Genomic DNA, 21,246 nt, shown 5'->3' on the forward strand with positions numbered 1-21,246 from the left:
GACGCCCAAGCAGCTCGGCGATAACCACATGCAGCAGGCCACTCAGGTAGGTTCATTTTTCTTCCGGTGCCATGCTACTGTTTGGTTTCTGATTTTATTATTTCACTTACAGCATTGGGCGGAGCAAATCGCCACTAGCCATCGGCTAGCCGAGCTGGAGGATCTCATGGAAAAACTCCAAGTCTTGGGGGGTCCATCGGCCGAGCGGGAGAAACAAGCCCGCGAGGCCGAACAGAAGAAGGCCGCCGACCTGGCTACAAAGGTGGCTCGACTTGAAGGATTGGTGAAGAAACGCAACGCAGACGTGAAGCGCGCCAGTAGCCGGAAGAAGCGGGCGATCGCTGATCTGGACAAGATGAAAGTTGAAGTCTGAGCCCTAGATCAGCAATCTAAGGATCTGGAAGCCCAATTAACTGCCGAACGGGATGGGCGCTCAGCTGAACGCACTAAAGCGGAGGTGGACCAAAAAGTTCTCCAAGATTCACTAATTTCCTCCCGAGCGGCGCTCAGAAAGTACAAGGAGGGAGAGCCGAGTCGCCTAGCAGCAGCGCGCCAAGAATACCTCCGCTCGGAGCGGTTCGGCGCAAAATTTGGTGGCAACGTCTCCTCAACTTTCGCTGAGCCGGTCAAGGTCACCACGGCGTACTGGAAGAAGGGAGGGCACCTTCCTGCTGACCTGAGCATTCCCTCTTCAGATTTGGCGGCTATGATTGACGATATCTCGGACGCCTTTTTTAATTTTGAGGACCCGGAGTGAGGCGAGTTCTTCCAAGTACTTTCTGTATTTCATCCGCTTTGCGGATGTAAAATTTTTGTACGCGCCGTTCGGCATAGTTGTGTTCCTTTGCTTGTATTTTTGTTTGCCCTTCATTGCCCTTTTTTTTGTCTGTTTGGTGCTTATCCGTAGAGTCAGTTAAGCTCCACGTGTTCCCCACTAGGCGACCGATCAAGTTAATCAGTTGACTTGTTTTCCTCGAAATCGTTTAGCGCTTGGCTATGCTGTTTGCATTCAGTGAATGCGAAGTATTGGCAAACTGATGGCCGATCGGACTTAATCAATTTAGTACTTGCGAACGCTCGTTATTTGGCGTCCTTAGTTTCGTCCAGTAAGCTCACAGTCGCGGGTTCGACTCTCGATCTTTAACGACGGAGCTCGTCGGCGCGGATATTTATAGCCGGTCGGCGCGGCTCTCGATCTTTAACGACGGAGCTCGTCGGCGCGGATATTTATAGCCGGTCGGCGCGGCTCTCGATCTTTAACGACGGAGTTCGTCGGCGCGGATATTTATAGCCGGTCGGCGCGACTCTCGATCTTTAACGACGAAGCTCGTCGGCGCGGATATTTATCGGCGCGGCTCTCGATCTTTAACGACGGAGCTCGTCGGCGCGGATATTTATAGCCGGTCGGGGCGGCTCTCGATCTTTAACGACGGAGCTCGTCGGCGCGGATATTTATAGCCGGTCGGCTCTCAATCTTTAACGACGGAGCTCGTCGGCGCGGATATTTATAGCCGGTCGGCGCTCGATCTTTAACGACGGAGCTTGTCGGCGCGGATATTTATAGCCGCGCGGCTCTCGATCTTTAACGACGGAGCTCGTCGACGCGGATATTTATAGCCGGCGGCGCGCTCTCGATCTTTAACGACGGAGCTCGTCGGCGGATATTTATAGCCGGTCGGCGCGGCTCTCGATCTTTAACGACGGAGCTCGTCGGCGCGGATATTTATAGCCGGTCGGCGCGGCTCTCGATCTTTAACGACGGAGCTCGTCGGCGCGGATATTTATAGCCGGTCGGCGCGGCTCTCGATCTTTAACGACGGAGCTCGTCGGCCTTTTAAGCCTAATTTGGACAACGTTTACCTGGCCGATCGGCACAGGGTCTTCGGAATCGAGCCTTGGGCTCGTACAATATACCTCCGGCTGAGCAGCTCGGGGCCTTCGTCGTCGAGTGCTTGGCTCCGATAATTTACCTCCGGCCGAGCGGCACGGGGCCTTCGGCTATGAACACAGAATGCCTTGGGAATAATTTGTTTCCTGCGATAAAAGGAGTACAGCTATTTTCAATTTACACAAAATAGAGCAAAAGTGCACCTCTCACCCAGCTCTATATGGCTGAAGGTGATTTGCACTCCATGGCCGATCCAGCATCCGACCTTCTGCATCCTTGAGGTAATAAGCGCCCGAACGGAGCTTCTCGACCACTTCAAAGGGTCTTGCCCAGGGAGCTTCCAACTTGCCGACATCTCCGATTGGCTTGACTTTCTTCCAAACTAGGTCGCCTACCTGAAAGGCTCTGGGGATCACGCGCCGGTTGTAGTTCTGTTTCATACGTTGCCGGTACGCCATCAGCCGGACGGACGCTTTAGCTCTTTCCTCTTCGACGAAGTCTAGCTCCATGTTCCTCCGTTCGGCGTTATTTTCATCATAATTTTGTACCCGAACGGACTCCACCCCAACTTCAATCGGGATGACTGCTTCGCCTCCATATACCAAGTGAAATGGGGTGACGCCCGTTCCCTCCTTTGGTGTCGTGCGGAGAGCCCATAGGACGCCCGGCAGCTCGTCTACCCCATGGTCGAGCCGAGCCCGTAAAATTCTGAGGATCTCTCGGTTGGTTACCTTGGCTTGACCGTTACTCTGGGGATATGCCACCGATGTGAAGTGCTGCTCGATGCCATAACTTTCGCACCACTTCCCGAGCAGCTTCCCAATGAATTGACGTCCGTTGTCGGAGACGAGTCGTCTTGGGATGCCAAAGCGGCAGATGATATTTTGCCATATGAACTTTTTAACCATCTGCTCGGATATTTTTGCAAGTGGCTCAGCTTCTACCCATTTTGAGAAGTAGTCGACCGCCACCAATAAGAACTTCCGCTGCCCGGTAGCCATGGGGAAGGGTCCCACGATGTTCATCCCCCATTAGTCGAACGGGCAGGCCACAGTTGATGCTTTCATCTCATCTGCCGGTCGGTGGGACATGCTGTGATACTTCTGACAGGATAGACAATTTGCAACGGTCCGGGCAGCATCCTTTTGAAGGGTTGGCCAAAAATACCCGGCTAGCAAAATCTTCCTGGTTAACGACCGTCCGCCTGGATGCCCACCACACGAACCTTGGTGCACTTCTCGAAGGATGTACTCGGCATCTTCCCAGCTGACGCATTTTAGGAGCGAACGGGAGAAGGCCTTCTTGTAGAGTTGATTTCCCACGAGGGTGAACCGACTAGCCCTTCTCTTCAATAAATGAGCTTCTTCCCGGTTGGATGGGGTAGCTCCTGAGCGCAAAAACTCCACAATAGTTGTCCTCCAGTCGCTCGGGTATGTGATGCCTTCCATCCGATCGACATGTGCTACTAAAGATACTTGCTCGATCGGCTTCTGAGAGCCGACCGGGGATAACGTGCTTGCCAGCTTGGCCAATTCATCCGCCACTTGATTCTCCGCCCGGGGGATCTTCTGAATAATCACATCCCTAAAGTTGAGCTTAAGTTTTTCAATGGCCTCCACGTAGAGCTTGAGCCTTGTACTATTTATCTCGAAAATCCCCGAGATTTGCTGAGCAACCAACTGGGAATCTGAATAGAGGACAACCCGGACGGCTCCAACGTGCCGAGCGGCCTGCAATCCAGCAATAAGGGCTTCATATTCTGCTTCGTTGTTGGTCGCTTGGTAATCTAGCCGGACGGACAGCTGCATCCGCTCTCCTTGTGGGGACAGCAAAACTATGCCATTCCGCTCCCGTGTCTAGTGGACGATCCATCCACGAACACTTTCCACACAGCTTCGGGTTCCGGGTCCTGCACCTCCGTCACAAAATCGGCTAAGGCTTGTGCCTTGATAGCCGAGCGGGGTTGATATTGGATATCAAATTCACTTAGCTCGGTTGTCCATTTGATGAGCCGTCCGGAAGCTTCTGGATTTAAAAGCACTCGTCCCAACGGGCTATTGGTCTTGACGATAATCGTGTGCGCCAGGAAATAAGGACGAAGTCTCTGAGCGGCAAGGATCAGAGCAAAGGCCAACTTCTCGAGTCCGGTGTAGCGGGTTTCAACATCTTTCAAGATATGACTAAGGAAATATACAGGTTGCTCCTCACCTCCCTACCGGACTAACGCTAATCCCACAGCCTACTTGGTCGAGGATAAATAAATGTGCAACGGTTCGCCGACAGCTGGCTTGGCCAGCACAGGTAGGGAATTTAAGTACGTCTTCAGTTCTTCAAAGGCCCGATCGCAGTCTTCATTCCATTGGAACTTTGCTGCTTTGCGGAGGATTTTGAAGAACGGAAGGCTCCGGTCGGCAGTCTTGGAGATGAAGCGTGATAGCGCTGTAATCCGACCGGTCAGCCTTTGTACTTCCCTTGTGTTTCTGGGCGGTGGCATGTCCTGAAGAGCCTTCACCTTGCTAGGATTAGCTTCAATACCCCGTTCGGTCACAATATAGCCCAGGAAACGCCCTCCTTTGGCGCCGAACAAACACTTATGAGGATTTAGCTTGACCCCATATTTTCTGAGTGTACGGAAGGTTTCTTCCATGTCTTTGCATAAAGTGGCCGCTCGGAAGGATTTGATGAGGATGTCATCTACATAGACCTCCAGGTTGTGTCCGATTTGCTCGCGGAAGACCCTATTCATCAATCTTTGATATGTTGCTCCGGCATTCTTCAGCCCGAACGGCATCACCGTATAGCAATACGTCCCGTCCGGTGTAACGAAGCTAACTTTTTCCTGATCCTCCGGGGCGAGCGGCACTTGATGATAGCCTTGGTAGGCGTCCAGCATACATATAAGCTCGCATCCGACTGTAGAATCTATGAGCTAGTCGATTCGGGGCAAAGGGTAGAAATCCTTCGGGCAAGCTTTGTTCAGATCTCTGAAGTCGATGCACACCCTCCATTTGTTGCCCGGCTTGGAGACGAGCACCACATTTGCTAACCAGCTTGGGAATTGAACCTCCCGTATGTGGCCGGCCTCTAAGAGTCTTTCTACCTCCGCTCGAATGATAATATTCTGCTCGGCGCTGAAATCTCTTCTCCTTTGTTTTACTGGCCGAGCGTCCGGCCGGACGTGAAGCTTATGTTGGGCTATGCTAGGGGAGACACCGGGCAGCTCATGCGTCGACCAAGCGAAGACGTCATGATTCATCTGGAGGCATTTGACCACTTCTTCTTTCTGTTCGTCCTCCAGGTCGGCGGCAATAAAGGTTGTAGCCTCCGATCGGCTCGGATGGATCTGAACCTCCTCCTTTTCATCATAAATTAAAGCAGGAGGTTTCTCGGTTATGGCGTGTACCTCGATCCGTGGAGCCTTTCGCGCTGCGCTGGATTCGGCTCGGACCATTTCCACATAGCATTTCCGAGCGGCCAACTGATCTCCTCGTACTTCACCGATCTTGTCCTCGACCGGGAATTTGATCTTCTGGTAGAACGTCGACACAACAGCTCGGAATTCGCTTAACGCCGGTCGCCCCAGTATCACGTTGTAGGATGAAGGGGAGTCGACTACCACAAAGTTTGTTGTCCTTGTTCTCCGGAGCGGTTCTTCCCCTAAGGAGATAGCCAGTCTTACCTGTCCGACCGGGAGAACCTCGTTGCTCGTAAACCCGTAGAGGGGGGTTGTCATAGGCAGCAGCTCGGCTTGATCGATTTGTAGTTGATCAAAGGCCTTTCTGAAGATGATGTTGACCGAGCTGCCAGTATCAATGAAGATACGATGGATGGTGTAGTTGGCTATCACCGCTTTGATGATGAGGGCATCATCATGCGGCACTTCAACTCCCTCAAGATCCTTGGGCCCGAAACTGATCTCGGGCCCGCTCGCCTTTTCTTGACTGCAACCCACCTCATGGATTCTGAGTTGCCGGGCGCTTGCCTTTCTTGCCCTGTGTGAATCTCCTCCGGTCGGCCCACCCGCAATAATATTGATTTCTCCCCGGGAGGTGTTGTTTCTGTTCTCCTCTTCCCGAGCGGACTGCCTAGGTCGCTCATTGGACCGAGAACGATCTTCATGCCTTGGAGGGAAGCGTTGTTCGGGAGATCTCCTATATGTTCGCCGACCGGACTCTTGATGCCGCTGCCGGCGGTCGGGCGAAGGCGGTCGACGCGGGCCACCCCGTCGTACGGGATGGGTGATTGAAGGCAGGCCCCGACAGTCGCGGGTGTTGTGGGAGTCAGTATTATGGAAAGAGCAAAACATTGGGGTCCATACCCTCTTTTTCTTCATCTTTGACCGCTCGGCCGCTACCTCTTGGACCACCGGGGACTTCGCATGATGTGCCCGGGATGCCTCAACTCTTGGTCCTCTTGGTGGCTGATGGGCAGCGGGCTGCTTCCGTTCGGCATGGGCCGGACGTTCGGCATGAGTTCCCTTCCGTCGGGCAGCCTCCGCCTCTTCCACGTTTATATACTCATTCGCCCGGTGTAGCATGTGGTCGTGGTCTCTGGGCGGTTTGCGAATGAGCGCGCGGAAGAAGACCCCTTCCATGAGGCCTTGCGTGAAGGCGTTTACCATTGTCTCCGAGGTGGTTGTGGGGATGTCCACCGCTACCTGATTAAATCGCTGTATATACGCCCGGAGAGATTCTCTTGGTTCTTGTTTGATGGTGAACAGGCTGACGCTTGTCCTTTGATAACGTCGGCTGCTCGCAAAGTGATGAAGAAATGCCGTTCGGAACTCCTGGAAACTAGTGATAGAGCCGTCTGGCAACCTCCGAAACCACCTATGTGCATATTCCGATAGAGTGGTGAGAAATACCCGACACTTTACGCCATCGGAGTACTGATGTAAGGTGGCGATGCTGTCGAACTTCCCCAAATGATCGTCGGGGTCGGTCGTCCCATTGTAAGCTCCGATCGGCGGTGGTGTGTAGTATTTTGGTAACGGATCCCGATGTATGGCTTCAGAGAACTGTCGGTGAACCTGCTCGAGCGGTGCGTTCGCTCGGGGAGCTTTGCCCTTCCTATGATCCCGAACGGGAGGCTCATCAGATGAAGATCCTTGCTCCCCGTGAGCGGGCGCGATTTCTAGGGGAGTACAGAAGAGTGCCTGAGGGAACCCTCCTGTTGAAACATATTCTGGGCGGTCTGCTTGCGCCGCCTCGAGGTTGTTTTCATTGCGCCGCTCGACCAGGCTTTCTCCTTTGTCGCACCACTATCTTGCCCCTCGCCTCGACTATAGCGCCCAACTCTTCTTGTGAGAGTACCACGGTATGTAGTCTTCCAGCCTCGTCCATTGCCTCGGATGCGGTGCGTTCCCACAGACGGCACCAAATTGATCCCGTCCGAACCAGAGTCAACGGACGCTGGGATGTGGCGCTCCCTGCTGGATCCTCGAGTGCTCCAGTGACCTGCAACAAAACCAAGCCGGGAGGGTGTCCCGACGTCCGACGCCCAAGTCAGGCGAGGAATAACAAAGAGGTGGCTTCAGAGATTCAGCATCTCCGGTGAAGAAATGGAGACCTTATATAGACGAAGGAGCCTGGCGCGCCAATCAAAGCAATCAATTGCTTTCGACCATGCCCAGGTATGGGTCTGTCAGAAGGGCATCCATAAGGTCATACCGCTACTGTATCGACCTCTCCATGATGTGACGGCAAGACCCTCTATCGTGAAATCTTGTGTACGGCATAATCATCAGACATGCCTTTGCTGACATCCCATATCCCGAGCCGAACGAATAGGCCGCTCGGCTAACCTTTGTATCCTCGCCCTTATCCTGGCCGAACGGACCACCCGCTCGGCCCTTCGGTTCCAGCCGGGCAGACACCCGCTCGGCCATTCAGTCCTCCCGCCTTGGCGTCGGAAACCCAAGCCTATGGCTAGGTTATCTCTGGCTCCGCTCGGACCTGCTCAACTTCTTGACGCGGCCATTACTCGCTTAGTCAGCCCTCCATCCGTCCTCAGGCTGGGACCCTTCAGGAAGTGGGTCCCCCATTCTTACCGCCGGATCACTTCTAAAATTAAACATAATAATTATGCGATGTTATGAGCATTATGTGATTCATCAAAAACTTTATGGGCATGTTTGGTTCAAGGTTATCGCTGATAACCTTAATAGGTTATCAATAAAAACCTTATTTGGTTTAAGTAATGAGTGATTCCTGATAATGAGTGATTCCCGCCACGTCAGCAATTTGGGAATATAACCAGGAATCAAAAAACCTTGAAAGCCTAAGGTTTTCTACGGTTCCTGGGTTATCAAATTATTTTTTCCAAAATTACTCACCTATCACAAATGACGGAACCTCCTGCATCCTCGGGAGAAGAGGACCCTTCGCTGCGTTGTAGATGATGCCTGCGTTGGAGCAAAACTGCTAGACCAGCAACTTGTCCTTTCCTCTCCTCGCCTGGCACTCAGGTGGTGATACTGATCATTGATAACCTTGGCTTTTGGTGCTCACCGACGCGGACTTAGGGAACGTGGCCAGGTTCGCGGAGGTGGTGATACTGATCGCGCCGTGCTGCGACTTGGAGGGGGTGGCGGAGCACATGTACAGACCGCCGGCGAGGGATTCGGGGAAGAAGAGAATGCCTGAATCCCTTGGCGGAGCACACAACGGGGCCGGCCTCGGATGCGACCTCTGCCGCGTCATTCTACTCTTCGGGCTGAGCATTGTGCGAGGAGGTACCCTTCTCCGTTCTTTTTACCCCTATTAAAACCCCGATCTCGAGGCTTCCAGCGGCCGAAATCGGCAAAGTTTTCATCTTCTTCTTGTCTAAATTTTTAGGGTTACGAAGATTCGTTTTTACTGGGATTTTTTTTTAACAAGTGTTGTTTCTGTTTCGCTTTGGGGAAGAAACTGAAGCTTGAATCGTTGTTAGATTTCAGCACGGATGGTAGATGGTGCTATGTGCTGTTGTGGGTTGCAGAGAGAGGGAGGAAGGAGACGAGGTGGGACTTGTTGAAGAAGAGACTTGTGGCAGTCTGCCCGTCGGTTTCGCCACCGTTGGTGCGTGAAATCAATAGCAGGGATCAAGAGATGGATGCGGAGCAGAAACCGCAGGTCTTTCTGCTCAAGTTTTCCTGCTACGATAGGATGGGCCTTTTGCACGGTAACCTTGCTTCCACTCAGTATTCTCCTGTTACAAGTGATTGGAACCTTTTCCCCTCTTTTGTTTTGTCCTTCTCTTGATGCTTAATTTATTAAGATCTGTGTGAAATCTAAAAGTTCTTTGAAGTTTCTAATCCCTGAATCCCTTGGTGGAGCACATAACGGGGCCGCCGCCGGCTCCGCCAAAGCCATCTGCCATTGATGGCTTTGCCAGAGCACAAAGCCATCAATTTATTCTATTCAGCGCCGTCTTTTTCTTGCTCTGTTCGACGATGGCAGGGAAGAAGAGAATCCCTGAATCCCTTGGCGGAGCACACAACGGGGCCATCTGCCATTGATGGCTTTGGCGGAGCACAAAGGCATCTGCCATTGATGGCTTTGGCGGAGCACAAAGCCATCAATTTATTCTATTCAGCCCCGTCTTTTTCTTGCTCTGTTCGGCGACGGCAGGAAAGAAGAGAAGTCATGCTCTTCACGGAAGAGAAGAGATAAAAAGATTTTCATTCAATTAAATTAATTCAAAAAATTAAAGGGTAAATTAGTAAATATAAAATTAAGTAATTGTATAATCTAAGTTGAACCAAACACCTAATAAGTTATGTTGTATTCCTTATAACTTTAGTTATGTGATTACCTGGTAATCACATAACCAAAGTTATAGATGATGACTTGAACCAAACGCACCCTATAAGCTAACAATCTTTTTTGGAGGTTCCAAGAGTTATCGATCCAATGACAAGTCACACTCATATATGAATGTGTTTGCGTATCACTCCAAATATCAGAATATAAAGAAACTTTATTATCTAATTTACTAAATTCATCAATTAAATTCTTTTTTTCGTGTTTTACTAATTTTTTAATTGTACGAATAAGTGTAGTCCTAGGAACACGTTTAGCTCGTGGATTAAGAGATTTTTTACAAAAATCTTCAAATGCGCATTTAGATCCAAAAATAAAAGAAAGATATTCTATGGAAACAAATTTAGCTAATGATTCTTTTAATTTATTATCCAAATATAAAAATAAACCGGAATTGGTACTACCGCTAGTTGAAGAAAATCTTGATAATTATGTTTGAGAACGGTCGAGTCTATATTTCGTCGGGTGCTTCGTTTCTACATGTCATTTCAACGACCCATAGCCACCGTCGACTTGAAATTTGTAGGAAGCATTGCAGTGCTTATATTTTGCACGCATTTCTCCCGACGGAAGAGTGATCTTCTCAAAATGTTTAGTGAAAATAGAAGACTTTAGAGGAGGAAGTTCCCGAACCTTAGAAGTAATTGCATCGGTACTTCCTTGTGTTTCGGGTGTCGGATTCGAAAGATGCTCGATCTCATCATCGATGGATTGAATGTTGGGGTCCTCCTCCCGCAGATTCATTATTTGTTTTCCCTTTCGAGCTCGAGATGATGCACCTCCGCGGCCTCCTTTCATTGTAATTGAAAATTGGAAATGAAAACATATAGAGAATACGAAATTGAGATTAAGAGTAAGAGTATAGAAGATGTGTGTGAAAAATGATGAAATGAGCTCTCTATTTATAGAGTTTTGATAGTAATGGACACTAAATCATAGCCATTGATCAAAAAACGGTCAAATGATTCTAACCGTTGAAAAAATACTCAACCCCCCCTCCCCAACGGCTATGAACTGCCGGTTCGTTACAAAAAAAAAAAATTACGATTGAATCGACGAGCTGAACCGTTGGTTAACCAGCGGTTCACCGGTTTTACAGCAACTGAACCGGCCCGACAACTTGCCGGGCCGGTTCCGGTTCGATCTGACGAACCGGGTCAATGGGCAACCGACCCGTTGACCCGATTACGGGCCCGGGCCAGTCTATCCACGATTGAATTGAATTTATTATATTATTTATTTTAAAAGGAAAAGAAAATCATTGAAAGTAATTTTTCTTCGTTGAGTTGAAAATAATATTAACAATAATAAAATTGAATGCTTGTTTGTGTGATTGGAATATCAAGCGTTTCAAGTTGTCTCAAGTTGGTTAACATCAAGAAAAATAATCGAGGATGACTACTTCATGTATTGATTTCTGATACCTAAAACACTTGTTTGTACATGAATTGCGAACAAAAAACGTCTCTATATAAAATCTTAGAAACTTCCCCTTTCCCCCAAGTAACTGAATTAATACTCAAATAATTGATTTACATTACGAGCACGATTTGAGTCCCTTAAGATTTATTTTCTTAGAGAATAAATTCTTTCTAATTAAGAGGCCGTTAGGTACTGTAAGTTACCCCCTTCTATGTTTTTTTTTTTTTTTTTTTTTTTTAAGTATATAATAAATGATAATCTCAGTTAATTTCATTGATTATTTCAGGGATGATCGATCCATCCCTATGGAAATTTCCTACCGACAACCAGGATAAATCGGGAAGCGCACGCGACAACCAACTCAGACGCCCAGCATCCTTTGATTGCACTCCCCATTTGGAAGAAAATTTCTATAAATACGTCATAACTGGAGATCGAACCGCGGGTATCTGGGTGACAACCTGAATATCCTATCGCGGCACCCCTGAGGACAACCTTGTCCATTGTGATAAGTGGATGGGTAATACCAACATCAGGTTATGTGAATCGTGAGTTCAATTCACATGACTAGCAATGAATAATAGTCCTGCACCTTGTGGTGAAAACATTCAGCCCCGTCACCCACTTTTAACAGTTACTCTGATTTACTTCTTTTGTGTTGGTCGTGAGGCCAACTGAGTAAGCGTTATCATCACATAAAAACACCCCGTTACATCCATCCTTTCACATACTACAAATAAGCCCCTAGGGCGTAGCACAGACGATGGACGCATGATATCTCTGGCATAATGGTCAGGGGTCGATTCTCAGAAACTGACGACCTGGGATTTACCCCGCCATCCGCCTATGGCCTGTGTACCTGTATGAACCTCCCTCCATATCCGTGGGGCCGACACTAGGGGGGCCGTTAAGGTAGCGGATCTACCTTTCACATACTACAAATAAATCCTACCTACATAATTACATGAATGCTATGTTTAGTAGGGTATAATCTACCTTATAATGTAATCAGGATTACATTATAATACTGATTATTTTGTTTGATTTAACTTTAAACTTGTAATGTAATATAATCTCGATTACAAAAAGTAATGAAGTTTTGTAATCTGAATTAAATAACAAATACTATATAATCCGATTACATTACGAGATCACTGTTTAACTAAAATTTGAATGTCGAATATACCCCTAGTCAGCCGTCTGCCGCCGGCAACCGACGACGGTCGGAAGCTCTCACCGACCGCCGATCGCCGACGACCGCAAACTCCGATAGAGGTGCGACGACCGTCGGTAGAAGTCGCAGGATATTTTTATCATTTTATAATAATACGAATTATATTCCTTATAAAAAATAATGAATACCAAACAAAAGAATATAATTACCCTTGTAATAAAAGATTACATACATTATATTAACAAATATAGTAATATAATCAAGATTACATTATATTACATTATAAATTTAATTACATTACAAACTCGATTATATTACATCCAATCAAACATAATCAAACATAGCCGAATATGAATGGAACTGACATTTAAGCAATATTTTCTTAGAAAGATAGGTGGGGAAACAAACTAGTACATAAATAAGAATGGCTAGTGCATATATTCACAGTCGCAAAAATTAGCCAGCGGCAATTAGGTAACATTTACACTCACTGGAAATGAGAAACAGGCAAAGAACAAGAAGATACCATGAAATCACAAGGATCCGTAGAAATTTATTCAAACAGTGGAGTACAAATACAAAGTACGTAACAAGCCAAAGCAAATACAAGTTAGATAATAGCATAAAGGTTTTAAGAACAATGACTAGCACAATATGGATGTTTGTCAAATGCTAACACATAAAGCCACATGGTCACGTATCCAAAAACCACTAGAAGGAAAAAAGTTTGAGTTCCTGAGAGTGGACAAACTGCAAACTCGATCTGGCGGCAGTCTAGAAGACAAGCGTTATTAATCTTATCCATTCATATGCATCTTTCCTAGATGCTTAGGCCGCATAAACAAGAAACTTTAACACTTGCATCCAACAAGTATATAAAAACCGGAAAACCAACATGCTCATCTTTAACTGCCAGTTTCTAGCATGTGATCCTTAAAACGTGATCTTTGCATGTAAGGAAGGCCATAATGAGCATGGAAATAACCAATCCTACGTGAGTAGGAAAAAAGCCCTCTAAATGGAGAATACAAGATCACCAGGAGAACAGAAACAGCTGAGCAGCTACTTCTACAAGATAATTATCTGTAGCCTACATCAAGTGATCCAACTCGTACAAATATACAAAATTACCCGGCTAGTGAAAACATGACGGAAAACACTAGCATTTTTCATGCTTTTCTCTACCATGGACCTGTTTGTGTCCTCCTTAAGCAAAGCCTTTTTGGTTTATTTTGCTGATTGATAATCTGCAGGATCTGCTACGAGCAAATAAGTTTTATTAAGTATATTTGTCTTCGCAAATAATTTAAAGTGGGAACATAGAATCGGCATAACTCCAACAAAGAATTCATAATACAACATAAGCAAACTCCAAGCATACATATAGTGAAAACAGATGGCCAAACCTAGATTTAAGCTTTGTTGATAGAATGGAAGATGGAATGTGATTTTCAAAATTGCATATGGATCACACACCGAGTGTGATTCTCAGAATCTGACAGTCAAGATTGACAAGTGCATTGAGTGATTGTGAGTCCGAAAGGATAAGAGGTGTTAACAAGGGATATGCAGGATGACTTGAAACCTAAGAAATTGAAGGTTTCTATGACTGTTTTCTGCAAGTATTCTAATGCAGATAACATAAAAACTATGCTTTGAACATGGAGCCAAAAGGCGATTCGCTTGCCGTGCCTCCGCCAACCCATCCCCAAGCCAACACGTTATTATGCTTTGAACATTGGCAAAAGGTGGAACCGCCACCCTAGCGGCCCTTGGCCCCGGCCCCACAAGATTCCAGAGGGAGTAAATCACAGTTAATACTGGGCAGGATAGGTGACTGGGGGTCGAAGGAATTTTTGACGCAGCAGACCAGGGTTTTATCCCCGAGTGCAACTGGCGACCTTCGACCCCACGACTTCATTGGCAAGCTACAGGCACCTAACCAACTGATCCAGCCCGTGGGGGCATTATTATGCTTTGAACATGGTATTATGGATAATGGATTACCATATTAAAATTTCTAAAGTTGTCCAGTTCATCTGATCAGGAAAGCAATGTGCCAACTTGCATGTTGTAGAGAAGAAAGAAGTATTTAAAAAAGTCTTCCAAAAGGTATTAATAAATTTGAATCTTAAATAAATTAACACTTTCCTAAGTGAAAGTTGGAGTTAGTCATAAAATCAACTAAGAACAAGGACTCTGAACTAGTTGCAAGAAACAATGAGTAATGGACCAGAGGCAAGGTTCACATTTTTTCAGAATAGTGGAAAATTGTGAGGTTCAAGCTTACAAAGGATGTCCACTTCAGATGAAAAATCAAAGTTTCACCTATAATGTTGCAGATTGAGGACATCCTATGCAGACCATATCCATGAAACAATTGCAGCATTCTAGATAGCAAATTTGGAGAATGACCTATAAGGAAAAAATGGACCACTGTTTATCATAGATCGTCAACAATTATAGTGAGAAGACTCATCAAGCTTCAGTAGTAGACTCAATTTCCATATCTCCAAATAGTGGAACTTTAGTATGTACCTAAGCAAACTTTGAATCTTCTTCCCAAAAATCTTCACCAAGAATTTAGCAAACATTTGACGGCAGCCGTGTGAGGTTATTGTTAAATCTTTTTGTTGCAAGCATAGATGGATAAAATAGAAGGGTTACATTTGTGGCATACCCAATCATTATATAGTCTTAACATCACCGGTACAACTATAGTAGTGTTAGATGATATTTTTTCCTGCTCTTCTTTTAATTTTAAGGGCAAGGCTCAAATGATTACAGTGCAAGAAATCACAAATAGGCAGCTCATAATCAACAAAGCAAAAAATAAAAAATAAAAATAATTCCAACAAAAAAGACTAAAAAAAATACCAAATGAGAACTCTGACAAAAATTAGTAAAGTAATGTCTCACTACTACAATGTGCCCAAATGGAAAAATCAAAAACCCATAAATTAAGCATCCTAGAGGGGTGGCATAACATAAAGTTCTGCACAAAGAATAGACACGACAAGACCTTTAAAGAGAGACAAGAAAAAAAATCGAAGGAGAAAAGTTACCTGATTCTTCTGCATCTCCATCATCTCAGTCTGAAAAAAACAACAATGTCACAAAGGTTATAAGGGTCATATTTAACAACAAAGTTTTGAATTTTCATACTAATTCATAAGCATGCAAATGACAATAATATGGCTGATAAATGACAGTGTGCCTACATGTTAGCCCTAGTAGAACTTCACAAGATGTGATGCAATAGAAATGCTAAATTATATGCTAAATAAGCACATCTGATAAGAGTTAAAAAAATGATGATGTTACAATTGGAAGCATCAGGATCAATATGACAATTTACACAACTATCACCACAAAATTCTCTATCATTTAATAGAATGAAAAAGCAATAATGACATCACCTTACTAAAATTTCATATCTGGACTCTTCGAGGAAAATATATCAAATAGATATTTAATTTGATCACCAAATTGTAAACTCAATAACTGAGATATAGTCAAATGGGTTTCTAAGGTTCCAAGCATAAGAAACAAGGATAGAACGTAAAAAACAGGAGAAATATAAGAGATAATTCTCGCAACACACAGGAGAAATCCAAGCACATTTATTATAATTTATGCAGTTCAATTAAGTGCACCTGTTTTTTAAGCAATTCTTCGTTTTGTTCTTTGAGGTTTACTACTTCAGCTTCCAATTCCAAAGTATAAGCCTATAAACATATAAAATTAACAATAAAAAATTACAACATATAAAAGAAAATCCAACATAAAACTACTCAACATGTACATAAGATCAACTGGAAAGAGTACATACATGTATTTTTTTTTATCCATTTAAGATGGAAATATAACAGAAGTACATCAGAATAGAACTATAGTTTACAGTGGGAGGCTACATGGGATAACCTTTTTGATTATGCTTAAAAGTAATATCAGCTTAGACATTGTATATGACAATTCAATTTTAGTCATAGGTGTGAAAAACTATGAAGCACAAGTTCTTCAAAGTTAGCTCATTTTAAATTGCACGAATGTTGAATAAATACTTTAGTACACTCAGAATATGCATTGCATTCCTCCTCAAATCATCTTGTTCAATTGGCTATTAACACATCCAGTAGTCAAATATAATATTACTTATTCTGTTATGTTGATTATCAAATTGATCTTACACTTCTAAATTATGATGACAACACAAAACCTTTAGCTAAATGCATTTCAGAAGTGCTATTTAATTAATTTTATTTACTTAACATAAAGTCACTAACTGTACTTTGTATCCCTGTTACTCTATATTATTTTGCAAAGTATGTGATCTTCTATATGTCACCCATTTTTTTTCAAAAATATTGATGTTCCTACAGTGTGATTCATTAACAACAGAGAAAACTATAGCATAGGATCTCTAGAAGTTGTGTACATGGTTCATAGCTTAAAGATGAAATTATCAATATCTTAAAGACTTTGCTTTCCAATAATTCAGTTACTCATAAATTTTGCATTTTGTTTTAGGGTCAAAATATTTTTTGTTACTCTTTAATTTACATTTTATGCAGTCTCAAAAGGCTTGACAACTGGTGATAATGGAATTGATGGTTTGACTGGAATACATAACCCGATGATATTACTAATGAAATTAAAGTCCACCAAATGAAATAATTGATCAAGCGAGATAATATCTCTTAAATGTTTTTTAAGTCATAACTACAATGCAAATCATTGAATGTTTTGCTGAATGCCATTATTCATGATGGAAACTCAGTTCCAAATCCTAATACTCGAAATTGTAGTTCAACATCTTAACTATCATTTCGTGGTCATGGTTCATTAGTATTCCAATATTATCATAATTCTCTCAAACTAATTAATAAAAATTAGTTGAGAGGGCAATACCCTTCTAACTGAATATGAATGCCATTGGATTTAAAAAATCAACAGTCCTGCAAAACAGAAGAGTAAGGTCACCTGCTTTCGGGCACGTGATCTCGCAGCTGATTCCCTGTTCTTGATCATCCTCCTCTGCCTCCTTTCCATAACCTTCTCGATGGCTCCACTAGACCTCCTCCCCCTAACTCCACCACTGAGCACATATGGAACAGGTGATACAGATGAAAGATCCCCATTGCCTTTGCCAAGTCCGTCAGATGAAAGAGGATGCACTGGTGATCCTGACGCCTTCATGACTCCTGCGGTGCCAAGGCCAACCACTCCCGCCATCATTCCGTTGTTCAACCCAGCCTGGCCAAAACCAACAAGTCCTCCACTTGCTATTCCCTGCGGATTCCCTAAGTCCACGCCATTTCCCAATGGCATGGTAGGCGCATAAGGTCTAGCCGCAGTGATCTTCATCCCCAAATTGGCAGCTGCACCTTGAGGAATCGGAGCCATTATCTTCCCATCACTTCGGCTTGGACCTTGATTGAATTCCAGAGCAAGCGAAGAGGACACTCTGGAACCCGACAGATCACCAAAAAATAAGTTGGTACTGTTAGTATTGTTGTCTGCCGGCCTCTGCGGCGCCTGCGACGAAGCCAATTCCTCCCGCACCACCCCAGCACGCACCAAGAACTCCTCAAGCGTCATCTCCCCAAGCGTGGGTTCCCGCGCGACGTCCACTCCGGCTAAGCATGCCCCCTGGCCGGACGACGAGGAAGGTCCGACGAGATCCCGCCAGACCTCGTCTACAGTCCTCTGACTAAGCGTTCGGGGCAAGGTCAGCGATCCCTGCCGCTGCAGTCCGGTCCCAGCTCCGCCACATGAATCACCGAGTGCCGAAGCCACGGCGTAGCTCTCCTCCGCCGTCCAAATGTTCTTAAGCAGCTCGTCCATGTTCATCGAACCGAAGTCCTTCCCGATCCCCCCGAGCGTGCTCTGAAACTCGCCGAACGTCAACGAGTAGATCGAGCCCTGCCGCGTCAGAGGCGTCGACGACGACGACGGCAGCGCCTCCCCACCGGTTCCTCCCATGCCCTTAAAATCCATCCCTCCTCAGCTCCTACAATCTCCCACAATTCTAATCACACCAACAACAACATCACAAAAAAAATTAGATTTCATGGACAAAAACCTCGACAAATCAACCAAACCCCCAAATCATCCCACAGCCAGCCGCGACGACACTCGCTGCCCTTAATTTTTCCAGATTTAGCATCTTAAAAGGACCTTAGCAAATCGCACTTGCCAAATATAGCAATACAAATTCAAAAGTTTTTATAAACTCCCAAGAACTGCGTCAGAAAGGGAGATAAAAAGCGAGGAGACGAGAGAGACCTGTTTTGTTTTTGTGTACAGCAGCGAAAGAGGCTGTAACTCCGCCCGTCGCTCGCCGCTCCGTAGCTTGTGAATTGTGTGATCCGCCGCGTGGAGAATGGCCAGGTGTCGTAACGCAGCGGTTAGCGTACTGCGTCCATATAAAAGGGCGAGAGAATAGGGAGACGCATCTGCCAAAATTATGGCCTCGCGCGACGTGGCGCGATACGGATGCGTGAGCGACGTCTGATGGCGACACCTGCCCAATCACGAGTCGCCACATTCTGCTATCCCACCCGTCCATTCCGCACCCAGGACAAGGTCCATGATTTGCACGCGAATTTTTAAATTGCACGGGATGATGCACCAGCTGACGGATGCGGATCCGGTGCGAGGAGCCCACGGTAGAGCGGATATCTGACCTGTCTCTCGCCCTCAGATTTCGATCCAGCGGGTAAATAAGTGATTGTAAGAAAGAAGTTGCTAGAGAAATCTTTGACCTGATTTGACCGACGGTTTTGGGAGGCATGTTTAATTTTGATTATTTTGATGGCAAGCAATCCATATTTTATGGAAATAATGCACTACTTTAATTGGTGGCTAATGAGGCGTGACGTCACGATGTGATTTTTTTGTTTTTTTGAAGACTTGTATACTATCAGATGAGTGTTTTTTTGGTCGAGAATTGTATGATTGAATTAAAAAAAATTCAATGAACAGACAATTTGAGTTTTAATAAACTTTCTTTGTTTCATCCACCACACGCTATGATTTTTGAAATAAATATTGTAAATTGAAATCACAGTTTTTTGCTTTAGGAAACGACCAAGGTCTCTGTTCTATTAGTATTGTGTATTTAGTGATTAAATATAACAATATAATACAGTTCACTGGATATATAGCAGGCTTAATTATCACTTTAAAAGCCCATCTGGAAAGGTCACAGCTTTACCTTTGTCTTAATTGTCGATGGAGCTTCTGCATCTCTTCTATTGCATGCTATGATTCTGTTAATGATCATTAATTCTAATTCAAATAAAGTTTCATAAGATATTATTGACTAATCTAAGTGAAATCCTAGTTCGTAAGATAAAGATGATTTTCACAAGTGATACAGGATAATTAATGAAGGTCTTGTGGTTGAAAATATCAAAAGATTTTTCATGATAATAGTCCAAGTCAAGCAGACTCCTTACTTTCGACTTCTGGATATTGACTGTCGACTATAGACTCTTGACTCTCGAATACCGGCTATCGACTACAGACGCTTGACTCCTAGATATCGACTCCCGGTTACTAGCTATCGACTACCAACTCTCGACTCCCGAATACCGACTCTCGGCTACCAGCTGCCAACTCCTAGATACTTACTCTCGGCTACCAGCTATCGACTACTGACTCCAGACTCTCGGCTACCGACTCCCGGCTGACTCTCATCTCACGAGATTCAACTCCTAACCCTTGACTTGGTTTTCGGACGAACCATCATTCATGAGGGGCGTGGACCATACAACCATTATTGCGAAAACGACAAAAAAATGCAGTCATTTACTCCAAAATAAATGGGTGATAAATGACCATTTATTTATGAGAACATAGACCACACACTTTTGCTAGTGTAGATCACTTCGTCTTCACCCTTTAGCAAGACTCCTCCCATTTACTTAACTATAGCTTCTTGACTTGTAAGTTAATTTTCAAACTACCCTCAATATTCTGGTCTCAAACCATGGATAATTATTCTCCTTATCTTAGTTTCTCCAATAGGAGTTGTTGGATCTAACTCTGAAATTTCGCAACATATCAGCTTCACCTTGTGGAAGTATTGGGCAATCATCTTGTTGTTGGTGCAGTTAGCACTAATGGTCAAACTCAGGTTTTGATGAACGATAAATGGTTTAAAATTAGATGTTATATTCATCTAACCTTTTTACTGAATATGTAGGAATTGACGGGTCTAGAGGAATTGCCACCAGGCTAGAGATAACAAAAGTATTCTGTTCGCTTAGCCAACAACGACTAGTCAATTGGTACTATTACCAGTCGATTGGTAAGTGGCTGTTGGTGACCGTTGGCAGAATCCTTGATTCTACTCAGTAGCCGTTGGCTACATCCAACTGTAGCACTAGTCGACTGATAAATTTGTCAATCGACGATGCGCAGAAAATGAGTTGATGTGTGATTAACTCTTTCTACTCTATTTATAGGGAGCTTAGGGCATTGAAGAAGGTTACTGTTTTACTTGATATACTCCTAGTCTTTGTCTCCAAGCTTCCAAAGCTTACACTCTTCTTCCTACACCTAATTCCCAATCTTGAAAAGAAGAAGAGTTTCTTTATAGGAGGTTTTTGCTCCACCGAGAAGGAGCTCATTTAGCTGGAGCTTGCCGAGGACTAATTCACCGAAAGATTGAGGGTTCGTCCACCTCAAGGATAAGCTCTAGAGTAGGAGCAAGCAATCTTCGAACCATGCACGCAAAAGGAAACGTGTTAGAGTTTGATTGCTTTCGTTGCCTTCATTGTTTTTATTGTTATTCCGCTTGTGCATCTAACGATTTGAAAAGAAGCAAACAATTTGGGGTGACCTAGCTATTCAACCCCCCTTTTAGCCGACCACCGATCTTCAACAAGTGATATTAGAGCGAGTCACCTTTATACAGACTAATCGCCAAGAAAAGCATCGCCGTCAAAATG

At 44.8% G+C, this 21,246-nt stretch overlaps 1 protein-coding gene across 3 annotated transcripts; it reads right to left on the reverse strand.

Moving 5' to 3' along the window:
* Positions 1-13,190: 13,190 nt before the first annotated feature.
* On the reverse strand, positions 13,191-18,718 carry LOC122029536 (bZIP transcription factor TRAB1-like). Of its 3 annotated transcripts, none has more exons than XM_042588566.1 (5): positions 18,575-18,718; positions 17,270-18,317; positions 15,943-16,014; positions 15,352-15,381; positions 13,191-13,542 (listed from the first exon to the last, which is right to left on the reverse strand). In XM_042588566.1, the coding sequence occupies exons 2-5, from the start codon at positions 18,284-18,286 to the stop codon at positions 13,468-13,470; spliced, it is 1,194 nt and encodes a 397-aa protein (XP_042444500.1). In that variant the 5' UTR covers positions 18,287-18,317; positions 18,575-18,718; the 3' UTR covers positions 13,191-13,467. The 3 variants fall into 3 exon arrangements, with proteins under 3 accessions (XP_042444500.1, XP_042444498.1, XP_042444499.1); XM_042588564.1 differs by having other exon boundaries at positions 13,191-13,545; XM_042588565.1 differs by having other exon boundaries at positions 13,191-13,545; positions 17,270-18,697.
* Between the last annotated feature and the right edge of the window lie 2,528 nt (positions 18,719-21,246).

Source organism: Zingiber officinale, chromosome 10B (assembly GCF_018446385.1).
Source record: "Zingiber officinale cultivar Zhangliang chromosome 10B, Zo_v1.1, whole genome shotgun sequence".
Taxonomy (NCBI): domain Eukaryota; kingdom Viridiplantae; phylum Streptophyta; class Magnoliopsida; order Zingiberales; family Zingiberaceae; genus Zingiber; species Zingiber officinale.